This window comes from Mya arenaria, chromosome 11 (genome assembly GCF_026914265.1).
Source record: "Mya arenaria isolate MELC-2E11 chromosome 11, ASM2691426v1".
In the NCBI taxonomy this organism is placed as follows: Eukaryota; Metazoa; Mollusca; class Bivalvia; order Myida; family Myidae; genus Mya; species Mya arenaria.
Window position 1 is genome coordinate 55603741 of NC_069132.1, and position 21758 is coordinate 55625498.

At 40.8% G+C, this 21758-nt stretch overlaps 1 protein-coding gene across 2 annotated transcripts in view; it reads right to left on the minus strand.

Moving 5' to 3' along the window:
- The window catches only part of LOC128207991 (uncharacterized), a 143603-nt gene that overhangs the window by 73731 nt on the left and 48114 nt on the right, over positions 1-21758 (minus strand). For both annotated transcript variants that reach the window (XM_052911233.1, XM_052911232.1), the window contains exons 16-21: positions 20765-20821; positions 16945-17017; positions 12343-12378; positions 11245-11443; positions 5730-5832; positions 5034-5145 (exon numbers count right to left, since the gene is read on the minus strand). In XM_052911233.1, coding sequence (XP_052767193.1) covers positions 5034-5145; positions 5730-5832; positions 11245-11443; positions 12343-12378; positions 16945-17017; positions 20765-20821 — 580 coding nt within the window. The remainder of the gene's footprint in view (positions 1-5033; positions 5146-5729; positions 5833-11244; positions 11444-12342; positions 12379-16944; positions 17018-20764; positions 20822-21758) is intronic.

Consider the following 21758-nt stretch of genomic DNA (forward strand, 5'->3'; position numbering starts at 1 on the left):
GACAGGGCAAAAACAATATGTCTCCCCATTCATGGGGAGACATAATTTTGACCGTGGTACACATAGCTGAAATACTATCACATTTTGACTACAATACCATCAAAGCCAAAATAATTGGCCTAGCTAAACAGTCATGATCATTGGTAACAAACAAATTTTGTTATAGTATATTGTTGTGTTGATACATCTATGGCAGTTTCTTGGGCATACATACATACATCATACAAGCTGCCAAATATCACGTCTATGATAATATTCCAGACAAGCTAGAAATATGTCCACTAGACACTTCTTTGTCAGAGAAGCAAGGCCCAACATTTTTCCCATTGTCAATGAATACGCATCACAATTATTTGTTAACTGAACGTTGGGGCATACAAAATCTCAATCTTTCCACCTCAAAATATACCTATGATTTTTTATCACTGTAATATAGCCTTATTTGAACTAAAGATAATAAGTAAAAACCTATTTTATATTTCTTGTAGCAGTGACCTTGACCCCAGGTCCATAAGTTTACATACAAACTAATATTATGTTGAAGGTTTATGACTCAAACTCAAATCCTTTTTTTAAGATAAATGTAACACTAAATTCCATGCTTGAAATGCCTAGCTTTATTGATGTCGAGGGTAACTGTGCTAGGCACAGCCACTAACAAAACCCTAGATGCACAACTTCACATATTGGTTATCATTTCTTTTAATTTTCATGACTCTGGCCTATTTACAAGGAGATAGAGGTCACACATAATTCCATGATTTATATGCACTTGTCAACTATGCCAAGGGCCATAACTCTACTCTTACTGGAGGAAGCCACACACTAAACTCCCAGGTGCACAACTCCACATGCTGGTTAAAATCCTTTCATTTCTTTTTTGAGATATGCACAGTACAATATTGCATGCTCTTAATGCCATATTTACACAAAGTCAAGGGCCATAACTCTGCATTTATTGAATGAGTAAACAAACAAGAGGCTCAAGAGGGCCTATGTTCTACTGGCATGGCTATTGTGGTCATTTTCAATCCAGAGCATGTACTGTCAAGTAAAGGTAATCTGAGGGTAAAATAGTTTTGCTTTTAAAACTGTACTCATGGTCAAAATTTCATTTCTGTAGCTTTAAATTTTTTATTGCTGTAGCTTTAAAAATTAAAAAGTAAGTCAAAAGGGCTTGGGCCAGCTTTTGCCCACGGGGCATAATTTCAAACGTTTTGCTAGACGGCCATCATATGATGCTCAACAACAAATATCAAAAGTATGGGCCTTGTGGTTTGAAACAAGAAGATTTTGAAAATATTTCTTAAATAAGTCCCTAAGAAACTTGTGACCCCTGGGGCAGTGCCAGTTTTGACCCAAGGGGCATAATTTGAACAACCATGGTAGTGGACCACTAAATTAAGCCTTGTTCAAAATAGCAAGGATCTGCATAGCTGTTTCAGACAAAAAGGTTTTTAACATTTCCCAATTTAAGTTTCCAAACCTGTGAACCCAGGGACATGGCCAGTAATTTGAACAAACATTCACAAGCAATTGTGACTAATTACATGTAAACTTGGCTAAAAATAGACTTCGCTTATGCAGACTTGGCTTAAAATAGACTTAGCTAAAAATAGAATATTTTTATACTTTCAAGACCCATAATCTTGGCATGCATGGGCGGATCTGGCTGGTTTTCGAAAGGAACCAAGCTCTAATGGATATCTAGATACTGTACAAGTTTCATCGAGATACAATAAAAACTGAAGACTGTATCATGTTCTCAAGTAATTGTTTACAGACACACTGATTTTTTATACTTTCAAGGCTCATAATCTAGGCATGTACGGTCGGATCTGGCTGGTTTTCGAAAGGAACTGAGCTCTAATGGATATCTGAACTGAGCTCTAATGGATATCTAAATACTGTGCAAGTTTCATCCAAATACAATAACAAGAGGGCCATGATGGCCCTAAATCGCTCACCTGAGTAAAAGAGTTTAACCTTTGTAATCAATATTGCTTGATATTTGTGATATATATATTGGCTGGTCACTTTTCATTAAGTTAAATGGATGTTGCACTAATTAGTACGCCATTCAATATCTCTGTACGGTTCCATCAATATGCAAATATGAAAATAAAAGAGACCAAACAAAATTATTTTAATACATTTGAGAGAAGTCTATGCAAGGGTGCTTCAGACCAAATTTGGTAAATATCCATCAAGAGGTTCACAAGAATAATCGTTTTTTACTCTATTTTTAGCTAAAAGGGGCCAAACAAAATTATGTGAATAAATTTAAGAGAGGTCCATGCAAGGACACTTCAAACCAAATTTGCTGAAGATCTATCAAGGGGTTCATGCGAAGAAAATGTTAAGTTTTTTTTACTAATTTTAGCTCTGGTGGCCCTTAAAAGGGGCCAAACAAAATTATTTGAAAAGACCTGACAGAGGCCCATGCTAGGATGCTTCAGACTTGAAGATCCATCAAGCAGTTAATAAGATTAAGTTGTTTAAAGGTTTTTCTATTTTTTGCTCTGGTGACCCCTAAAAGGGGCCAAACAAAACCATTTGAACAAAGTTGAGAGAGGACCATGTAAGGATGCTACATATCAAGTATGGAGTCATTCTGACCTCTACTTTCAGAGGAAAAGATGTTTAAGTGACAAGACAATGTAAAAACAAATGACCCCTGAGCAAGGCCAATTTGACCCCGGGACAATAATTTGAATACCTTTGGTGTAGGTCCACTAGGTAACACTATATACCAAATATGAAAGCTCTAGGTCTTATATTTTGGAGAAGAGGATTTTTAAAGTTTTATTATATAAGACTATATAAAAACAAATAACTTTTAGGGCGGGGCCAATTTTGACCCTGTGGCAATAATTTGAACAACTTTGATAGAGGTTCACAAGATGATATTGTATACCAAATATCTAAGCTCCTGGCCTTACGGTTCTGGAGAAGAATATTTTTAAAGATTTACTATATAACACTACGTAAAAACAAGGACCCCCTAGGTGGGGTCAGTTTTGACCCTGTGGCAATAATTTGAACAAATCTGGTAGAGGTCCACTAGATGATGCTGTATACCAAATATCTAAGCCCTGGGCCTTACAGTTTCGGAGAAGAAGATTTTAAAAGATTTACTATATAACACTATGTAATAAAACTAGTGACCCCTGGGGCGGGGCCATTTTTGACCCCAGGAGAATAATTTGAACAAATTTTGTAGAGGACCACTACATGATGACACATACCAATTTTCAAGGTTCTAGGCCTTGTGGTTTTTGAGAAGAAGATTTTTAAAGTTTTCCCTATATAAGTCTATGTAAAACAAGTGACCCCGGGGGCGGGGCCATTTTTGACCCCAGGGGAATAGTTTTAACAATTTTGGTAGAGGACCACTAGATGATGCTATATACCAAATATTAAGGCTCTAGGCCTTGTGGTTTTGGAGAACAAGATTTTTAAAGTTTTTCCTTTCCGTTGCCATGGCAACCAGAGTTCTGCATGGAATTCAATTCTTTGAACAATTTTCAAACGGGACCACCCAAGGAACATTCCAGTGAAGTTTGGATGAAATTGGCTAAGCGGTTTATGAGGAGATGTCGTTTAAAGTAAAAGTTTACGGACGGACGGACGCCGGACAAATTGTGATCACAAAAGCTCACCTTGTCACTATGTGACAGGTGAGCTAAAAACTGAAGACTGTATTGTGTTCACAAGCAATTGTTTACAGACGTACATATTTTTTTATACATTCAAGGCCCATAATCTAGGCATGCATAGGCCAATCTGGCTGGTTTTCAAAAGGAACCAAGCTCTAATGGATATCTAGATACTGTACAAGTTTCATCAAGATACAATGAAAACTAAAGACTGTATCGTGTTCACAAGCAATTGTTTACACAAAAGCATTTTTTTATACAATCAAGGCCCATAATCTAGGCATGCATGGGCAGATCTGGCTGGTTTTCAAAAGGAACCGAGCTCTAATAGATATCTAAATAATGTACAAGTTTCATCGAGATACTAAGAAAACTAAAGACTGTTTCGTGTTCACAAGCAATTGTTTACAGACACACGGACGCACATACTATGTACACATTACCATTGCATAAGCTCTTCTGGCCTTTGGCCAGTAGAGCTAAAAAACCAAGGTGCACAACTTCATATGCTGGTTTTATGACTCTAGCTCATATACTTTTGAGATACGCTTAAACAATACTTTGTGACAGATGGACAGACACACAAAAGCAAATCTATAAAAAAAACAAGAGCTGTCACAGTATGTGACGAATGCCCCCGAATGTGACATTGACCTACGAACAAGGTCAGTACATGAAAAGTTGATCTTACCTTTACGTGTCAAATACATATGGCAAGTTATTTTAAATTGCCTCTGAAAATAAAAAAATACCACCCATACTTGACAACCTACACTGTTATGTCCTTATATTCAGAATTCCCTTGTGAATAAACACTTAGTGTGTATCTTTCACCTTAGAGGTAGGGACATGGGTCTTGCACACGACACGTCATCTTCGTATGTGGAACACATGTAGCAAGTGATTTTAAAATCTGTCCATACAAGGGAAAGTAACAGCCCTGACACAACAACCGATACTCTATGTCCTTATATGCAGCACTCCATTGTGAATAAACACTAAGTGTGACCTTGACCTTTGAGGTAGGGACATGGGTCTTGCAGGCGACACGTCATCTTGGTATGTGGAACACATGTGGCAAGTTATTTTAAAATCTGTCCATACAAGGGAAAGTTACAGCCCGGACACGACAACCTATACTCTATGTCCTTATATGCAGCACTCCATTGTGAATAAACACTAAGTGTGACCTTGATTTTTGAGGTAGGGACACGGGTCTTGCACGCGACACGTCGTCTTGGTATGTGGAACACATGTGGCAAGTTATTTTAAAATTTGTCCATACAAGGTAAAGTTACAGAGCCGGACGGACGGACGGACGGTGCGATTTTAATATGCCCACCTTCGGGGGCATAAAAATGTCAGCTGTTTTACCATGCATGACCTTGATAGCGACAGTAACGTGAGTGCCAGAATTCGGTAAGCCAGCAGTGAGGTCAATCCCACGATGTGCAAGGAGGCTTTTGCTTACTCGCCCTTTCACAACCTACAAATGAAAACAGTACAATCAAGAGCAGACTCTAACCTTATACAAAGAAACAACACTGTTATTATATGTTAATAAGGCCATACATAAAACATGAAAGTATTTTTTGCCACATTCAAATTTTTCTGAAAGCATAGAATCTAATTCTTATACATGGGCGTTGTAGTTTCTCTGGAAATACCTATTTCTCATGAAATATCATGCAGATGAGAAACTAACATGCTTCATAATGGTTCTGAATCGAATATAAGTTGCAAGCAGGCGGTTGCCAGAATTCTTTTCTTTTTTAACAATTATTTAATTAGAGTTATGGGCTTTGAAATGTGTACCAAGTTTTATGTGAATATCTTGAATTGTATTTGAGTCATGGCCAAGTTTTTGCACAACAGTCTGACACCAAAAAGGATATTTTATTACCATGACTTTTTCCATTAGAAACAATGTAATAAGTTGCAAGTAAATATGCATAGAATGCTGACCAGTCAGAACACACAATCTTTATAAGAATCATCATGATGTATAAGCATGAGTACACAATCACTTTAAAATGAATAATTTGCACTCAACATGCAGAGATTCCTTACCTGTCCAAATGCTCCACTGCCCAGGAGTCTGCCAGCCTTTAGGCAGGTATGGGGCAGCTCCCAGCGGTCAGCTACCACTGTTGGCGGAGGGCTTTCCTCATTTCTAGGGGAAGGAAATTTTGACGATCAAAACAGAGTTGTTCTTTGAAAAAAACACACTCCCAAATGTCAGGACCAGGCCCAGTTTAGTAAGGCTAAGGCTAGAATAATAGGTTAGAATAAGGCTATGACTGTAGGCTAGGGCTAGAATTATAGGTTAGAATAAGGCTATGACTGTAGGCTAGGGCTAGAATTATAGGTTAGAATAAGGCTATGACTGTAGGCTAGGGCTAGAGTTATAGGTTAGAATAAGGCTATGACTGTAGGCTAGGGCTAGAGTTATAGGTTAGAAAAAGGCTATGACTGTAGGCTAGGGCTAGAATTATAGGTTAGAATAAGGCTATGACTGTAGGCTAGGGCTAGAATTATAGGTTAGAATAAGGCTATGACTGTAGGCTAGGGCTAGAGTTATAGGTTAGAATAAGGCTATGACTGTAGGCTAGGGCTAGAGTTATAGGTTAGAATAAGGCTATGACTGTAGGCTAGGGCTAGAATTATAGGTTAGAATAAGGCTATGACTGTAGGCTAGGGCTAGAATTATAGGTTAGAATAAGGCTATGACTGTAGGCTAGGGCTAGAATTATAGGTTAGAATAAGGCTATGACTGTAGGCTAGGGCTAGAATTATAGGTTAGAATAAGGCTATGACTGTAGGCTAGGGCTAGAATTATAGGTTAGAATAAGGCTATGACTGTAGGCTAGGGCTAGAATTATAGGTTAGAATAAGGCTATGACTGTAGGCTAGGGCTAGAATTATAGGTTAGAATAAGGCTATGACTGTAGGCTAGGGCTAGAATTATAGGTTAGAATAAGGCTATGACTGTAGGCTAGGGCTAGAATTATAGGTTAGAATAAGGCTATGACTGTAGGCTAGGGCTAGAATTATAGGTTAGAAAAAGGCTATGACTGTAGGCTAGGGCTAGAATTATAGGTTAGAATAAGGCTATGACTGTAGGCTAGGGCTAAGATCATAGGTTAGAATAAGGCTATGACTGTAGGCTAGGGCTAGAATAATAGGTCAGAATAAGGCTATGACTGTAGGCTAGGGCTAGAGTTATAGGTTAAAATAAGGCTATGACTGTAGGCTAGGGCTAGAGTTATAGGTTAGAATAAGGCTATGACTGTAGGCTAGGGCTAGAGTTATAGGTTAGAATAAGGCTATGACTGTAGGCTAGGGCTAGAATTATAGGTTAGAATAAGGCTATGACTGTAGGCTAGGGCTAGGATCATAGGTTAGAATAAGGCTATGACTGTAGGCTAGGGCTAGAATTATAGGTTAGAATAAGGCTATGACTGTAGGCTAGGGCTAGAATTATAGGTTAGAATAAGGCTATGACTGTAGGCTAGGGCTAGAATTATAGGTTAGAATAAGGCTATGACTGTAGGCTAGGGCTAGAATTATAGGTTAGAATAAGGCTATGACTGTAGGCTAGGGCTAGGATCATAGGTTAGAATAAGGCTATGACTGTAGGCTAGGGCTAGGATCATAGGTTAGAATAAGGCTATGACTGTAGGCTAGGGCTAGAATTATAGGTTAGAATAAGGCTATGACTGTAGGCTAGGGCTAGAATTATAGGTTAGAATAAGGCTATGACTGTAGGCTAGGGCTAGAATTATAGGTTAGAATAAGGCTATGACTGTAGGCTAGGGCTAGAATTATAGGTTAGAATAAGGCTATGACTGTAGGCTAGGGCTAGAATTATAGGTTAGAATTAGGCTATGACTGTAGGCTAGGGCTAGAATTATAGGTTAGAATAAGGCTATGACTGTAGGCTAGGGCTAGAATTATAGGTTAGAATTAGGCTATGACTGTAGGCTAGGGCTAGAATTATCGGTTAGAATAAGGCTATGACTGTAGGCTAGGGCTAGAATTATCGGTTAGAATAAGGCTATGACTGTAGGCTAGGGCTAGAATTATAGGTTAGAATCAGGCTAGGACTGTAGGCTAGGGCTAGAATTATAGGTTAGAATCAGGCTAGGACTGTAGGCTAGGGCTAGAATCAGGCTAGGACAGTCGGTTAGAATCATAGGTTAGAATAAGGCTATGACTGTAGGCTAGGGCTAGAATTATAGGTTAGAATAAGGCTATGACTGTAGGCTAGGGCTAGAATTATAGGTTAGAATAAGGCTATGACTGTAGGCTAGGGCTAGAATTATAGGTTAGAATAAGGCTATGACTGTAGGCTAGGGCTAGAGTTATAGGTTAGAATAAGGCTATGACTGTAGGCTAGGGCTAGAGTTATAGGTTAGAATAAGGCTATGACTGTAGGCTAGGGCTAGAGTTATAGGTTAGAATAAGGCTATGACTGTAGGCTAGGGCTAGGATTATAGGTTAGAATAAGGCTATGACTGTAGGCTAGGGCTAGGATCATAGGTTAGAATAAGGCTATGACTGTAGGCTAGGGCTAGAATAATAGGTTAGAATAAGGCTATGACTGTAGGCTAGGGCTAGAGTTATAGGTTAGAATAAGGCTATGACTGTAGGCTAGGGCTAGAATTATAGGTTAGAATAAGGCTATGACTGTAGGCTAGGGCTAGAATTATAGGTTAGAATAAGGCTATGACTGTAGGCTAGGGCTAGGATCATAGGTTAGAATAAGGCTATGACTGTAGGCTAGGGCTAGAATTATAGGTTAGAATAAGGCTATGACTGTAGGCTAGGGCTAGAATTATAGGTTAGAATAAGGCTATGACTGTAGGCTAGGGCTAGAATTATAGGTTAGAATAAGGCCATGACTGTAGGCTAGGGCTAGAATTATAGGTTAGAATAAGGCTATGACTGTAGGCTAGGGCTAGGATCATAGGTTAGAATAAGGCTATGACTGCTATGACTGTAGGCTAGGGCTAGAGTTATAGGTTAGAATAAGGCTATGACTGTATGCTAGGGCTAGAATTATAGGTTAGAATAAGGCTATGACTGTAGGCTAGGGCTAGGATCATAGGTTAGAATAAGGCTATGACTGTAGGCTAGGGCTAGAATAATAGGTTAGAATAAGGCTATGACTGTAGGCAAGGGCTAGAATTATAGGTTAGAATAAGGCTATGACTGTAGGCTAGGGCTAGAATTATAGGTTAGAATAAGGCTATGACTGTAGGCTAGGGCTAGGATCATAGGTTAGAATAAGGCTATGACTGTAGGCTAGGGCTAGGATCATAGGTTAGAATAAGGCTATGACTGTAGGCTAGGGCTAGAATCATAGGTTAGAATAAGGCTATGACTGTAGGCTAGGGCTAGAATTATAGGTTAGAATAAGGCTATGACTGTAGGCTAGGGCTAGAATTATAGGTTAGAATAAGGCTATGACTGTAGGCTAGGGCTAGAATTATAGGTTAGAATAAGGCTATGACTGTAGGCTAGGGCTAGAATTATAGGTTAGAATAATGCTATGACTGTAGGCTAGGGCTAGAATTATAGGTTAGAATTAGGCTATGACTGTAGGCTAGGGCTAGAATTATAGGTTAGAATAAGGCTATGACTGTAGGCTAGGGCTAGAATTATAGGTTAGAATAAGGCTATGACTGTAGGCTAGGGCTAGAATTATAGGTTAGAATTAGGCTAGGACTGTAGGCTAGGGCTAGAATTATAGGTTAGAATAAGGCTAGGACTGTAGGCTAGGGCTAGAATTATAGGTTAGAATCAGGCTAGGACTGTAGGCTAGGGCTAGAATTATAGGTTAGAATCAGGCTAGGACTGTAGGCTAGGGCTAGAATCAGGCTAGGACAGTCAGTTAGAATCATAGGTTAGAATAAGGCTATGACTGTAGGCTAGGGCTAGAATTATAGGTTAGAATAAGGCTATGACTGTAGGCTAGGGCTAGAATTATAGGTTAGAATAAGGCTATGACTGTAGGCTAGGGCTAGAATTATAGGTTAGAATAAGGCTATGACTGTAGGCTAGGGCTAGAGTTATAGGTTAGAATAAGGCTATGACTGTAGGCTAGGGCTAGAGTTATAGGTTAGAATAAGGCTATGACTGTAGGCTAGGGCTTGGATTATAGGTTAGAATAAGGCTATGACTGTAGGCTAGGGCTAGGATCATAGGTTAGAATAAGGCTATGACTGTAGGCTAGGGCTAGAGTTATAGGTTAGAATAAGGCTATGACTGTAGGCTAGGGCTAGAGTTATAGGTTAGAAAAAGGCTATGACTGTAGGCTAGGGCTAGAATTATAGGTTAGAATAAGGCTATGACTGTAGGCTAGGGCTAGAATTATAGGTTAGAATAAGGCTATGACTGTAGGCTAGGGCTAGGATCATAGGTTAGAATAAGGCTATGACTGTAGGCTAGGGCTAGAATTATAGGTTAGAATAAGGCTATGACTGTAGGCTAGGGCTAGAATTATAGGTTAGAATAAGGCTATGACTGTAGGCTAGGGCTAGAATTATAGGTTAGAATAAGGCTATGACTGTAGGCTAGGGCTAGAATTATAGGTTAGAATAAGGCTATGACTGTAGGCTAGGGCTAGGATCATAGGTTAGAATAAGGCTATGACTGTAGGCTAGAGCTAGGATTATAGGTCAGAATAAGGCTATGACTGTAGGCTAGGGCTAGAATTATAGGTCAGAATAAGGCTATGACTGTAGGCTAGGGCTAGAATTATAGGTCAGAATAAGGCTATGACTGTAGGCTAGGGCTAGAATTATAGGTTAGAATAAGGCTATGACTGTAGGCTAGGGCTAGAATTATAGGTTAGAATAAGGCTATGACTGTAGGCTAGGGCTAGAATTACAGGTTAGAATTAGGCTATGACTGTAGGCTAGGGCTAGAATTATAGGTTAGAATAAGGCTATGACTGTAGGCTAGGGCTAGAATTATAGGTTAGAATAAGGCTATGACTGTAGGCTAGGGCTAGAATTATAGGTTAGAATTAGGCTATGACTGTAGGCTAGGGCTAGAATTATCAGTTAGAATAAGGCTATGACTGTAGGCTAGGGCTAGAATTATAGGTTAGAATAAGGCTATGACTGTAGGCTAGGGCTAGGATCATAGGTTAGAATAAGGCTATGACTGTAGGCTAGGGCTAGAATCAGGCTAGGACAGTCGGTTAGAATTATAGGTTGGAATAAGGCTATGACTGTAGGCTAGGGCTAGAATTATAGGTTAGAATAAGGCTATGACTGTAGGCTAGGGCTAGAATTATAGGTTAGAATAAGGCTATGACTGTAGGCTAGGGCTAGAATTATAGGTTATAATAAGGCTAGGGTCGTATGCTAGGGCTGGAACCATAGGTTATCATAAGACTATGACTTTAGGCTATGGCTAGGATCAGGCTAGGACAGTCGGTTAGAATCATAGGTTAGAATAAAGCTAGTACCGTAGGCTAGGACTTGAATCAAAGGTTAGAATCAGGCTAGAATTGTTTTCCTGTAGTGTCCTACTAATATAAAAATAATTTTGCTGTAAACTAACTAAGACCTACCGTGTGTTAGCCGGTCTCATGATGAAATAATGTTCTCCGTCTTCATCAATCTCCTCCAACCCCTCCAGCAGTCGACGCTCAAGGTGCTTGTATCCACGACGACGGTGTACCAAGAACCAAGTAATGCTTAATATGGTAACAACACATAGCAACACGCCTACAGATGCGTAGACGGGAGTCAGCCTTGTCTTTTCATTTTCTGAAGAGAAAAAAATGAGCATACTATTTTCAAGCTTAAGCTATGAGCAGATTTTATTGATGAATTAGTTTAAATGGTAGTTAAGTAATGGTAAACTTTATTTTAAGGCTAAAGGGAGATGCCTTTGCCATCTGGGCATATGAACAGTGCTGGTTAAAAACACCTGTTGATAATATTTAAGTGTATAAATCTAAACAATCTTAATTAACACACATTAAAAAGAATGATCAAATTTCATATCATATAAATAAACTATTTTAACTCTGTAACATTAGAAGAAAACTGTCACAAGATATGCCCCTGAAATCATTTTTTATGGTTATGTAATTGAAGCAATTCAAGGGCTCTAACTCTATAAGAACTGCGACAACATGACTGGTTGGAATATTCTGCCCATACACATATAGTGGAAGTGTTTGGCTATGATTGGACAAGAGATCCTTGAGTAAAAGCCCAGAACAAAAAAGTTGACGCTGCGCACCTCTGCCACAGGCTAATCCATAATATGTCCCAATTTATAAAACTGGCCTACAAAAATAGGATGTTTAATAGGAACCATTTGTAATCAATCGTGATTTAAAATTACTGCATGCATGATGTCAGTAAACAACGCTGCATGTCTAAAGAGTATAGAACTGCGTATCCTATAAAATAGGAATGTTGAAAGTTAATGGTATGCAAGCCTTGTCACAGGGTTCTGCATTTGCCCTCCTTGTCAAATTTTCCCAAATGTCCCCAAATGAAAGATGTATATGGGCTTTAGTTCAAGACCATAGATTGTTTATTTGTCTCAAGCTACATTTATTCTTGTAATGAAATAGGTATGTTAGTATTGTCATTTTACTTTCTTAACATCTTCAACATCTTCATTAGAATAAAAAAACAATTTTTGTTCAAACCTTCTTGAGAAATGCTGTCTGGTTCTTTAATTTGTGCTGAAAAAAGAAAGAAATAATAGAAAATTATAATTCAATAACAATTACAGCTACTTACAAATTGTTTGTTGAGCAATAATTAACTACATGTGCATTTTTAAAATCTAGAAATTACTACCTCAAACCTCCCCACCTACTCCCCCAAAGTTCCCCACCTACTCCCCAAAACTTCCCCACCTATTTCCCAAAACCGCCCCACTTACTCTCTCAAACTTCCCCACCTACTCTCTCAAATCTCCCCACCTACTCCCTCAAACCTCCCCACCTACTCTCTCAAACCTCCCCACCTACTCTCTCAAACCTCCCAACCTACTCCCTAAAACCTCCCCACCTACTCTCTAAAACCTCTCCACCTACTCCCTTAAACCTCCCCACCTACTCCCTAAAACCGCTCCACCTACTCCCTCAAACCTGGCCATCAATTCCTAAAACCTCCCTAAAACCTCCCCAACTACTCTCTCAAACCTCCCTATATACTCTCTCAAACCTCCCCACCCTCTCACTCAAACCTCCACACCTACTCCCTAAAACATCCACACCTACTCTCTTAAACCTCCACACCTACTCCCTCAAACATCCACACCTAATCCCTCAAACCTCCCCACCTACTCTCTCAAACCTTCCCACCTAATCTCTCAAACCTACCAACCTACTCCCTCAAACCTCCACACCTACTCCCTCAAATCTCCCCACCTACTCTCTCAAACCTCCCCACCTACTTCCTCAAACCTCCACACCTACTCTCTCAAACATCCCCACCTACTCCCTCAAATCTCTCCACCTACTCTCTCAAACCTCTCCACCTACTCCCTCAAACCTCCCCATCTACTCTCTCAAACCTCCCCACATACTCTCTCAAACCTCCCCATCAACTCTCTCAAACCTCCACACCTACTCCCTCACATCTCCCCACCTACTCTCTCAAACCTCCACACCTACTCCATCAAACCTCCCCATCTACTCTCTCAAACCTCCCCATCTACTCTCTCAAACCTACCCAACTACACTCTCAAACCTCCCCACCTGCTCTCTCAAACCTCCAAACCTACTCCCTCAAACCTGCACACCTACTCTCTCAAACCTACCAACATACTATCTCAAACCTTCCCACCTACTCCCTCAAACCTCCACACCTACTCTCTCAGACCTTCCCACCTTCCTTCTCCCTCAAACCTCCCCACCTACTCCCTCAAACCTCCCCACATACTCTCTCAAACTTCCCCACCTACTCCCTCAAACCTCCCAACCTACTCCCTCAAACCTCCCCAACTAACTCAAACCTCCCCCACCTAATCTCTAAAACCTCCCCACCTACTCCCCTCAAACATGGCCATCTACTCCCTCAAACCTCCCCACCTACTCCCTCAAACTTCCCCACCTACTTCCTTTAACCATCCCACATACTCCCTCAAACCTCCCCACCTACTCCCTCAAACCTGCCCACCTACTCACTCAAATCTCCCCACCTACTCCCTCAAACCTCCCCACCTACTCTCTCAAACCTCCCAAACTACTCTCTCAAACCTTCCCACCCACTCTCTTAAACCTCCCCACCCACTCCCGCAAACCTCCACGCCAACTCCCTCAAACCTCCAAACCTACTCTCTTAAACCTCCCCACCTACTCTCTCAAACCTCCACACCTACTCCCTCAAACCTCCCAACCTACTCTCTCAAACCTCCCCACCTACTCCTTCAAATCTCTCCACCTACTCTCTCAAACCTCCACACCTACTCCCTAAAACCTCCCCATCTACTCTCTCAAACCTCCCCCCTCAAAACTCCACATCTACTCTCTCAAACCTCCCAACCTACTCTCTCAAACCTCCCAACCTACTCCCTCAAATCTCTCCACCTACTCTCTCAAACCTCCACACCTACTCCCTCAAACCTCCCCATCTACTCTCTCAAACCTCCCCATCTACTCTCTCAAACCTCCCCACCTACTCCCTCAAATCTCCCCACCTACTCTCTCAAACCACCACACCTTGGCCCTCAAACCTCCCCATCTACACTCTAAAATCTCCCCATATACTCCCTCAAACCTCCCCAACTACTCACTCAAACCTCCCAACCAACTCTCTCAAACCTCCACACCTACTCCCTCAAACCTCCCCACCTACTCCCTCAAACCTCCCCACCTACTCCCTCAAATCTCCCCACCTACTCCCTCAAACCACCACACCTTCTCCCTCAAACCTCCCCATCTACTCTCTCAAACCTCCCAATATACTCCCTCAAACCTCCCCAACTACTCACTCAAACCCCCCAACCTACTCTCTCAAACCTCAACACCAACTCCCTCAAACCTCCCCACCTATTCCCTCAAACCTCCCCACCTACTCCCTCAAACCTCCCGAACCTACTGCCTAAAACCTCCCAACCTACTCTCTCAAACTTCTCCACCTACTCCAGCAAACCTCCCCACTTACTCCCTCAAATCTCCCCACCTACTCTCTCAAACCTCCCCACCTTCATTCTCCCTCAAACCTCCTAACCTACTCCCTCAAACCTCCCGAACCTACTCCCTAAAACCTACCCACCTACTCTCTCAAACTTCTCCACCTACTCCAGCAAACCTCCCCACTTACTCCCTCAAATCTCCCCACCTACTCTCTCAAACCTCCCCACCTACTCCCTCAAACCTCCCCACCTACTCTCTTAAACCTCCCCACCTACTCTCTAAAACCTCCCCACCTACTCCACTCAAACCTGGCCATCTACTCCCTCAAACCTCCACACCTACTCCCTCAAACCTCCCAACCTACTCCCTTTAACCTCCTCACCTACTCCCTCAAACCTCCCCACCTACTATTTTAAACCTCCCCACCTACTCTCTAAAACCTCCCCACCTACTCCACTCAAACCTGGCCATCTACTCCCTCAAACTTCCACACCTACTCCCTCAAACCTCCCAACCTACTCCCTTTAACCTCCCCACCTACTCCCTCAAACCTCCCCACCTACTCCCTCAAACCTCCCCACCTACTCTCTTAAATGTCCCCACCTACTCTCTCAAACCTCTCCACCTACTCTCTCAGACCTCCCCACCTTCATTCTCCCTTAAACCTCCCCACCTACTCTCTCAGACCTCCCCACCTTCATTCTCCTTCAAACCTCCCCACCTACTCCTTCAAACCTCCCCACCTACTCTCTCAAACTTCCCCACCTACTCCCTCAAACCTCCACACCAACTCCCCTCAAACCTCCCCACCTACACTCTAAAAACCTCCCAACCTACTCTCTCAAACCCCCCACCTACTCTATGAAACCTCCCCACCTACTCCCTCAAACCTCCCCATCTACTCCCTCAAACCTCCCCATATACTTCCTCAAACCTCCCCACCTACTCTCTCAAACTTCCCCACCTTCTCTCTCAAACCTCCCCATCTACTCACTCAAACCTCCTCATCTACTCCCTCAAACTTCCCCACCTACTCTCTCAAACCTCGCCTACTACTCTCTCAAACCTTCTCATCTACTCCCTCAAACCTCCCCACCTACTCTCTCAAACCTCCCCACCTACTCCCTCAAACCTCCCCATATACTCCCTCAAACCTCCCCACCTACTCTCTCAAACTTCCCCACCTTCTCTCTCAAATCTCCCCACCTCCTCTCTCAAACCTCCCCATCTACTCTCTCAAACCTCCTCATCTACTACCTCAAACTTCCCCATCTACTCTCTCAAACCTTCTCATATACTCCCTCAAACCTCCCCACTACTCCCTCAAATCTCCCCACCTACTCCCTTAAACCTCTCCACCTACTCCCCTCAAACCTCCCCACATACTCCCTCAAACCTCCCAACCTACTCCCCTCAAACCTCCCTATATACCCATGATGGCCTTAAATATATCATCTGAGTAAAAGAGTTTAACTTTTGTAATCAATTTAGCTTGATATTTGTTCTCAAAGAATATTGAAAAAAATACTGGTCAAACATGTTGCCTGGATAATCACTGACAGGTACTTGTCACAGTTTCCTGCACACTGACAGGACTTGGTGATTGACTGCACACTGACAGGACTTTGTTCAGTTGCCTGCACACTGACAGGACTTTGTTCAGTTGCCTGCACACTGACAGGACTTAATGATTGACTGCACATTGACAGAATTTGATTCTCATACCTGCACACTGACAGGACTTTGTTGAGTTGCCTGCACACTGACAGGACTTGATAATTGACTGCACACTGACAGCACTTGATACAGATACTTGTTCACTGACAGGACTTTGTTCAATTGCATGCACACACACAGGACTTCGTTCAATTGCCTGCACACTGACAAAACTATGTTAAATTGCTTGCACACTGAATGAACTTTTAGTATAGATACACAAAGAACAAACAGTGCACCATCCAAAAAAAGCAATAAACTGCTCTAAAAATCAAAAATCAGTACACATTAAGCACATTCAACTACTATAATCTCTTCTTCCATGTAGGACAACATCATCTTCCTACACATTTTTAGAATCAATTTTTTCTTTATATAAGGCTTTTTCACTCTGTGCTCAGGTGAGCTTAAAAAGTACAAAATGAGTTAATGTTTATGTCTACTGACCGCCCTCAGGTAGGGTGAATACGTAGAAGTCCTCTCTTGATTCCTCCTCCGCTTCATCACTCAGATACGTCACCTAAAATACAGGAATTCATTGTCAAACAATTAGTCTGATAATTTTCTTATATATCGATATGAAAACAAATATTACCCTGGAAGTAGCAACTCACAGGTTTACATACACAATCATACTTAACAAAAGTACTATTTGAGGAAACTGCATTTACTCTGCTTAGTTTTGCCTGGATAATTCACTACTATGAAATTGCAATGTAGCAATTTTGGTGCATAATGCAGCTAAAACAGTGTCAGTGAAGAAGTCTATTAATTCTGTAAGAAAAGCACCAACATATATCAGAATTATGCAAGAAGCAGTCTTGGCTAGTTTGAGACTTCAATGACAGTTGAACAGCATGTGTGAGGCTTTCAATGCCCTCTAGCAAACATTGACAGTTGAACGGCAAGTGTGAGGCTTTCTACGCCCTCTAGCAAACATTGATAGTTGAACAGCAAGTGTGAGGCTTTCTACGCCCTCTAGCAAACATTGACAGTTGAACGGCAAGTGTGAGGCTTTCTACGCCCTCTAGCAAACATTGATAGTTGAACGGCAAGTGTGAGGCTGTCAATGCCCTCTAGCAAACATTGATAGTTGAAAGGCAAGTGTGAGGCTGTCAATGCCCTTTAGAAAAATTGACAGTTGAACTGCAAGTGTGAGGCTTTCAATGCCCTCTAGCAAACATTGATGGCAAGTGTGAGGCTGTCAATGCCCTTTAGAAAAATTGACAGTTGAAATGCAAGTGTGAGGCTTTCAATGCCCTCTAGCAAACATTGATAGTTGAAAGGCAAGTGTGAGGCTGTCAATGCCCTTTAGAAAAATTGACAGTTGAACTGCAAGTGTGAGGGTATCTGAGCCCTTTACCACCATTGACAGTTTCAAGGCAGGTGTGAGGTTGTAAATTCCTTTTGTCACTATTGACAGTTGAAAGGCAAGTGTGAGGTTGTAAATGCCTTCTAGCCCCATTGACAGTTGAAAGGCAAGTGTGAGGTTGTAAATACCTTCCAGCCCTATTGACAGTTGCAAGGCAAGAGTGAGGTTATAAATGCCTTCCAGCCACATTGACAGTTTCAAGGCAGGTGTGAGGTTGTAAATGCCTTTTACCACTATTGACAGTTGAAAGGCAAATGTGAGGTTGTAAATGCCTTCTAGCCCCATTGACAGTTGAAAGGCAAGTGTGAGGTTGTAAATGCCTTCTAGCCCCATTGACAGTTGCAAGGCAAGTGTGAGGTTGTAAATGCCTTCTAGCCCCATTGACAGTTTCAAGGCAGGTGTGAGGTTGTAAATACCTTCTAGCCCCATTGACAGTTGCAAGGCAAGTGTGAGATTGTAAATGCCTTCTAGCCACATTGACAGTTTCAAGGCAGGTGTGAGGTTGTAAATGCCTTTTACCACTATTGACAGTTGAAAGGCAAATGTGAGGTTGTAAATGCCTTCTAGCCCCATTGACAGTTGCAAGACAGGTGTGAGGTTGTAAATGCCTTCTAGCCCCATTGACAGTTGCAAGGCAAGTTTGAGGTTGTAAATGCCTTCTAGCCCCATTGACAGTTGCAAGGCAAGTGTGAAAATGTAAATGCCTTTTACCACTATTGACAGTTGCAAGGCAAGTGTGAGGTTGTAAATACCTTCCAGCCCTATCGACAGTTGCAAGGCAAGAGTGAGGTTGTAAATGCCTTCTAGCCCCATTGACAGTTTCAAGGCAGGTGTGAGATTGTAAATGCCTTCTAGCCCCATTGACAGTTGCAAGGCAAGTGTGAGGTTGTAAATGCCTTATAGCCCCATTGACAGTTGCAAAGCAAGTTTGAGGTTGTAAATCCCTTCTAGCCCCATTGACAGTTGCAAGGCAAGTTTGAGGTTGTAAATGCCTTCTAGCCCCATTGACAGTTGCAAGGCAAGTGTGAGATTGTAAATCCCTTCTAGCCCCATTGACAGTTGCAAGGCAAGTTTGAGGTTGTAAATGCCTTATAGCCCCATTGACAGTTGCAAGGCAAGTGTGAGATTGTAAATCCCTTCTAGCCCCATTGACAGTTGCAAGGCAAGTTTGAGGTTGTAAATCCCTTCTAGCCCCATTGACAGTTGCAAGGCAAGTGTGAGATTGTAAATCCCTTCTAGCCCCATTGACAGTTGCAAGGCAAGTTTGAGGTTGTAAATGCCTTCTAGCCCTATTGACAGTTCCAAGACAAGTTTGAGGTTGTAAATGCCTTCTAGCCCCATTGACAGTTGCAAGGCAAGTTTGAGGTTGTAAATGCCTTCCAGCCCCATTGACAGTTCCAAGACAGGTGTGAGGTTGTAAATGCCTTCTAGCCCCATTGACAGTTGCAAGGCAAGTGTGAGAATGTAAATGCCTTCTAGCCCCATTGACAGTTGCAAGGCAAGTGTGAGGTTGTAAATGCAAATAAAAAAGTTGTCAAAACGTTCAATCAGTGAGAGTGCAACTTTAAAACAATAAATAACAATAAAAAAACAGATGACCCATATTCAAACTTGACTGAAAAATTATCAAAACAACCTTTCTGAATTTCCAGGATATTTGGGCTGAAAATGTTACCTCTTAGAGTGTTAATAAGGTTTTCCCATGTTTGGGCTCTGTGACCTAGTTTTTGACCCCAGATGACCCATACTTGAACTCATTCGAGTTATTACTGGGACACACATCCTGACCAAGTTTGTGAAGATTGAGGCAAAAATGTGACCACTAGAGTGTTAACAAACTAAGTGCGGACGGACAACAGACAGCCAATGACGGACAATCATCGTTCCTAATGCTAAGGTGAGCTAAAAAAACCATACAAGTTATTGCTTATATATGGGTCACTTTGGTGACTACATGTATTAGCAAAAAATAAAACACTAACAAGAGCTGTCACAGTCGCTCGACTATTTCACCGCAAGGATTGCAAAATTTTGGTGAAAGATGAATGGATCAATGTTAAGTTTGCTAACATGCAAAACCTTAACCAGAATTTCTAAGTCAAATATTAAAGGGGTAAAATTGATATTATTTGCAAGATAGAGCTATCTAACTTGATTATTTAAGAAGGTTGGATGGTAATTGGGAGCCCAAAACAGTGTTTCAATGCAATACATCAAGTAGTTGCTGAGATATTGACTTAAATGTGGTTACATGCAAAACCTTAACCAGAATTTCTAAATAGAATAATAAAGAGAAATCATTTGTATTATATACAATGTAGAGTTATCTAACTTGATTAATCAAGTAAGTTGGATAGTTGTAAAAACATGTCTTAAGTTTCAATTAAGTAATATATAATAATATTGACTTAAATGTGGTTACATGCAAAACCTTAACCAGAATTTCTAAGTAAAATGATAAAGGGTCATAATTTGCATTTTATTCAAAATAGAGTTATCTTACTTAGTTGTTTAAGTAGATGGGTTGAGTATCATTGTATGAAGTCTCAATGCAATACATCAAGTAGTTGCTAGTTAACCTATGCTAACCATAACCAGAATTTCCAAGTCGAATAATTTAGGTCCATTATTTGCATTATATTCAAAATAGTGTAATCAAACTTCACCAATTAAGTAAGTTAGATAGTTCAGAACACATATCTTAAGTTTCAATGCAATACATGATGTATTTGCTGAGGTAATGACTTAAAGGTGCTTACATGCAAAACCTTAACTAAGGTGTGAAGCTGATGCCAGGGTGAGTAGTACAGATCTCCTTATTCTTTAAATAGTCGAGCTAAAAATTAAAGGCATCTACACTATGCACATTTGTTGCTATCATAGTGGAGTACTCACACGTAGTCCATAAGTCCTGGAAGTCTGCTGTAGTTTCACACTCAGTCTTGACTGGTTCTGCACGAAAATTTAGTGGTGCAATCAAATAGTTTTTTACTGTATTATTTGAATATATTAAACCTACATTTCCAGTTAATGAATTTGGCCTTCATTACCATGCTTAATCATTAAGAAGAACAGTTAATTGATGTGATGTCAGTACAAATACATTTAAGTATTTGCAGTTGCTTAACATGCAAAATTAACATCAAAATTTAATTTGTACCATCATTTTCTACTAGTTCTTATTTTAATGTTTAATATACATACAACTCATTTCTGTGAAAGTGTTTTACAATAAATAATTCAGCAAATTCAATAAAGGGACTTTAACCAGTTATTTATTAACATCTTTAAGAAATAAGCACCTTGCCTTTAATTGTTGACCAATAAAGCTTGTCAATTTATCAATTAATGATAAAAATCTGAACAATCTAACTAAGTTTCATGTCCTAACATACCACTGCCTTCCATTTTCATTGTAAAGATAGGGTTCCTTCAACTTTAATATATTACTGAATCAAATGATAAACAAATCTAATAGGAGTTTCATACAATGGGTCTAACAAAGTGTCATCCTTCTCTCCCAACAACATGAGTATAGTATTTGAATATTGATGACGTTGACCTTTAACCTATTAACTTCTTTATGTCTCATGGCCCCACCAATGAGTCATTATCTATATAATTATGACATATTTGATAAACAAAATGCACCTACAAGTATGAGAGCCCCTAGCACTTACTACACTAAGTCAATACTCTCCCCTAGCACTTACTACACTAAGTCAATACTCTCCCCTAGCACTTACTACACTAAGTCAATACTCTCCCCTAGCACTTACTACACTAAGTCAATACTCTCCCCTAGCACTTACTACACTAAGTCAATACTCTCCCCTAGCACTTACTACACTAAGTCAATACTCTCCCCTAGCACTGACTACACTAAGTC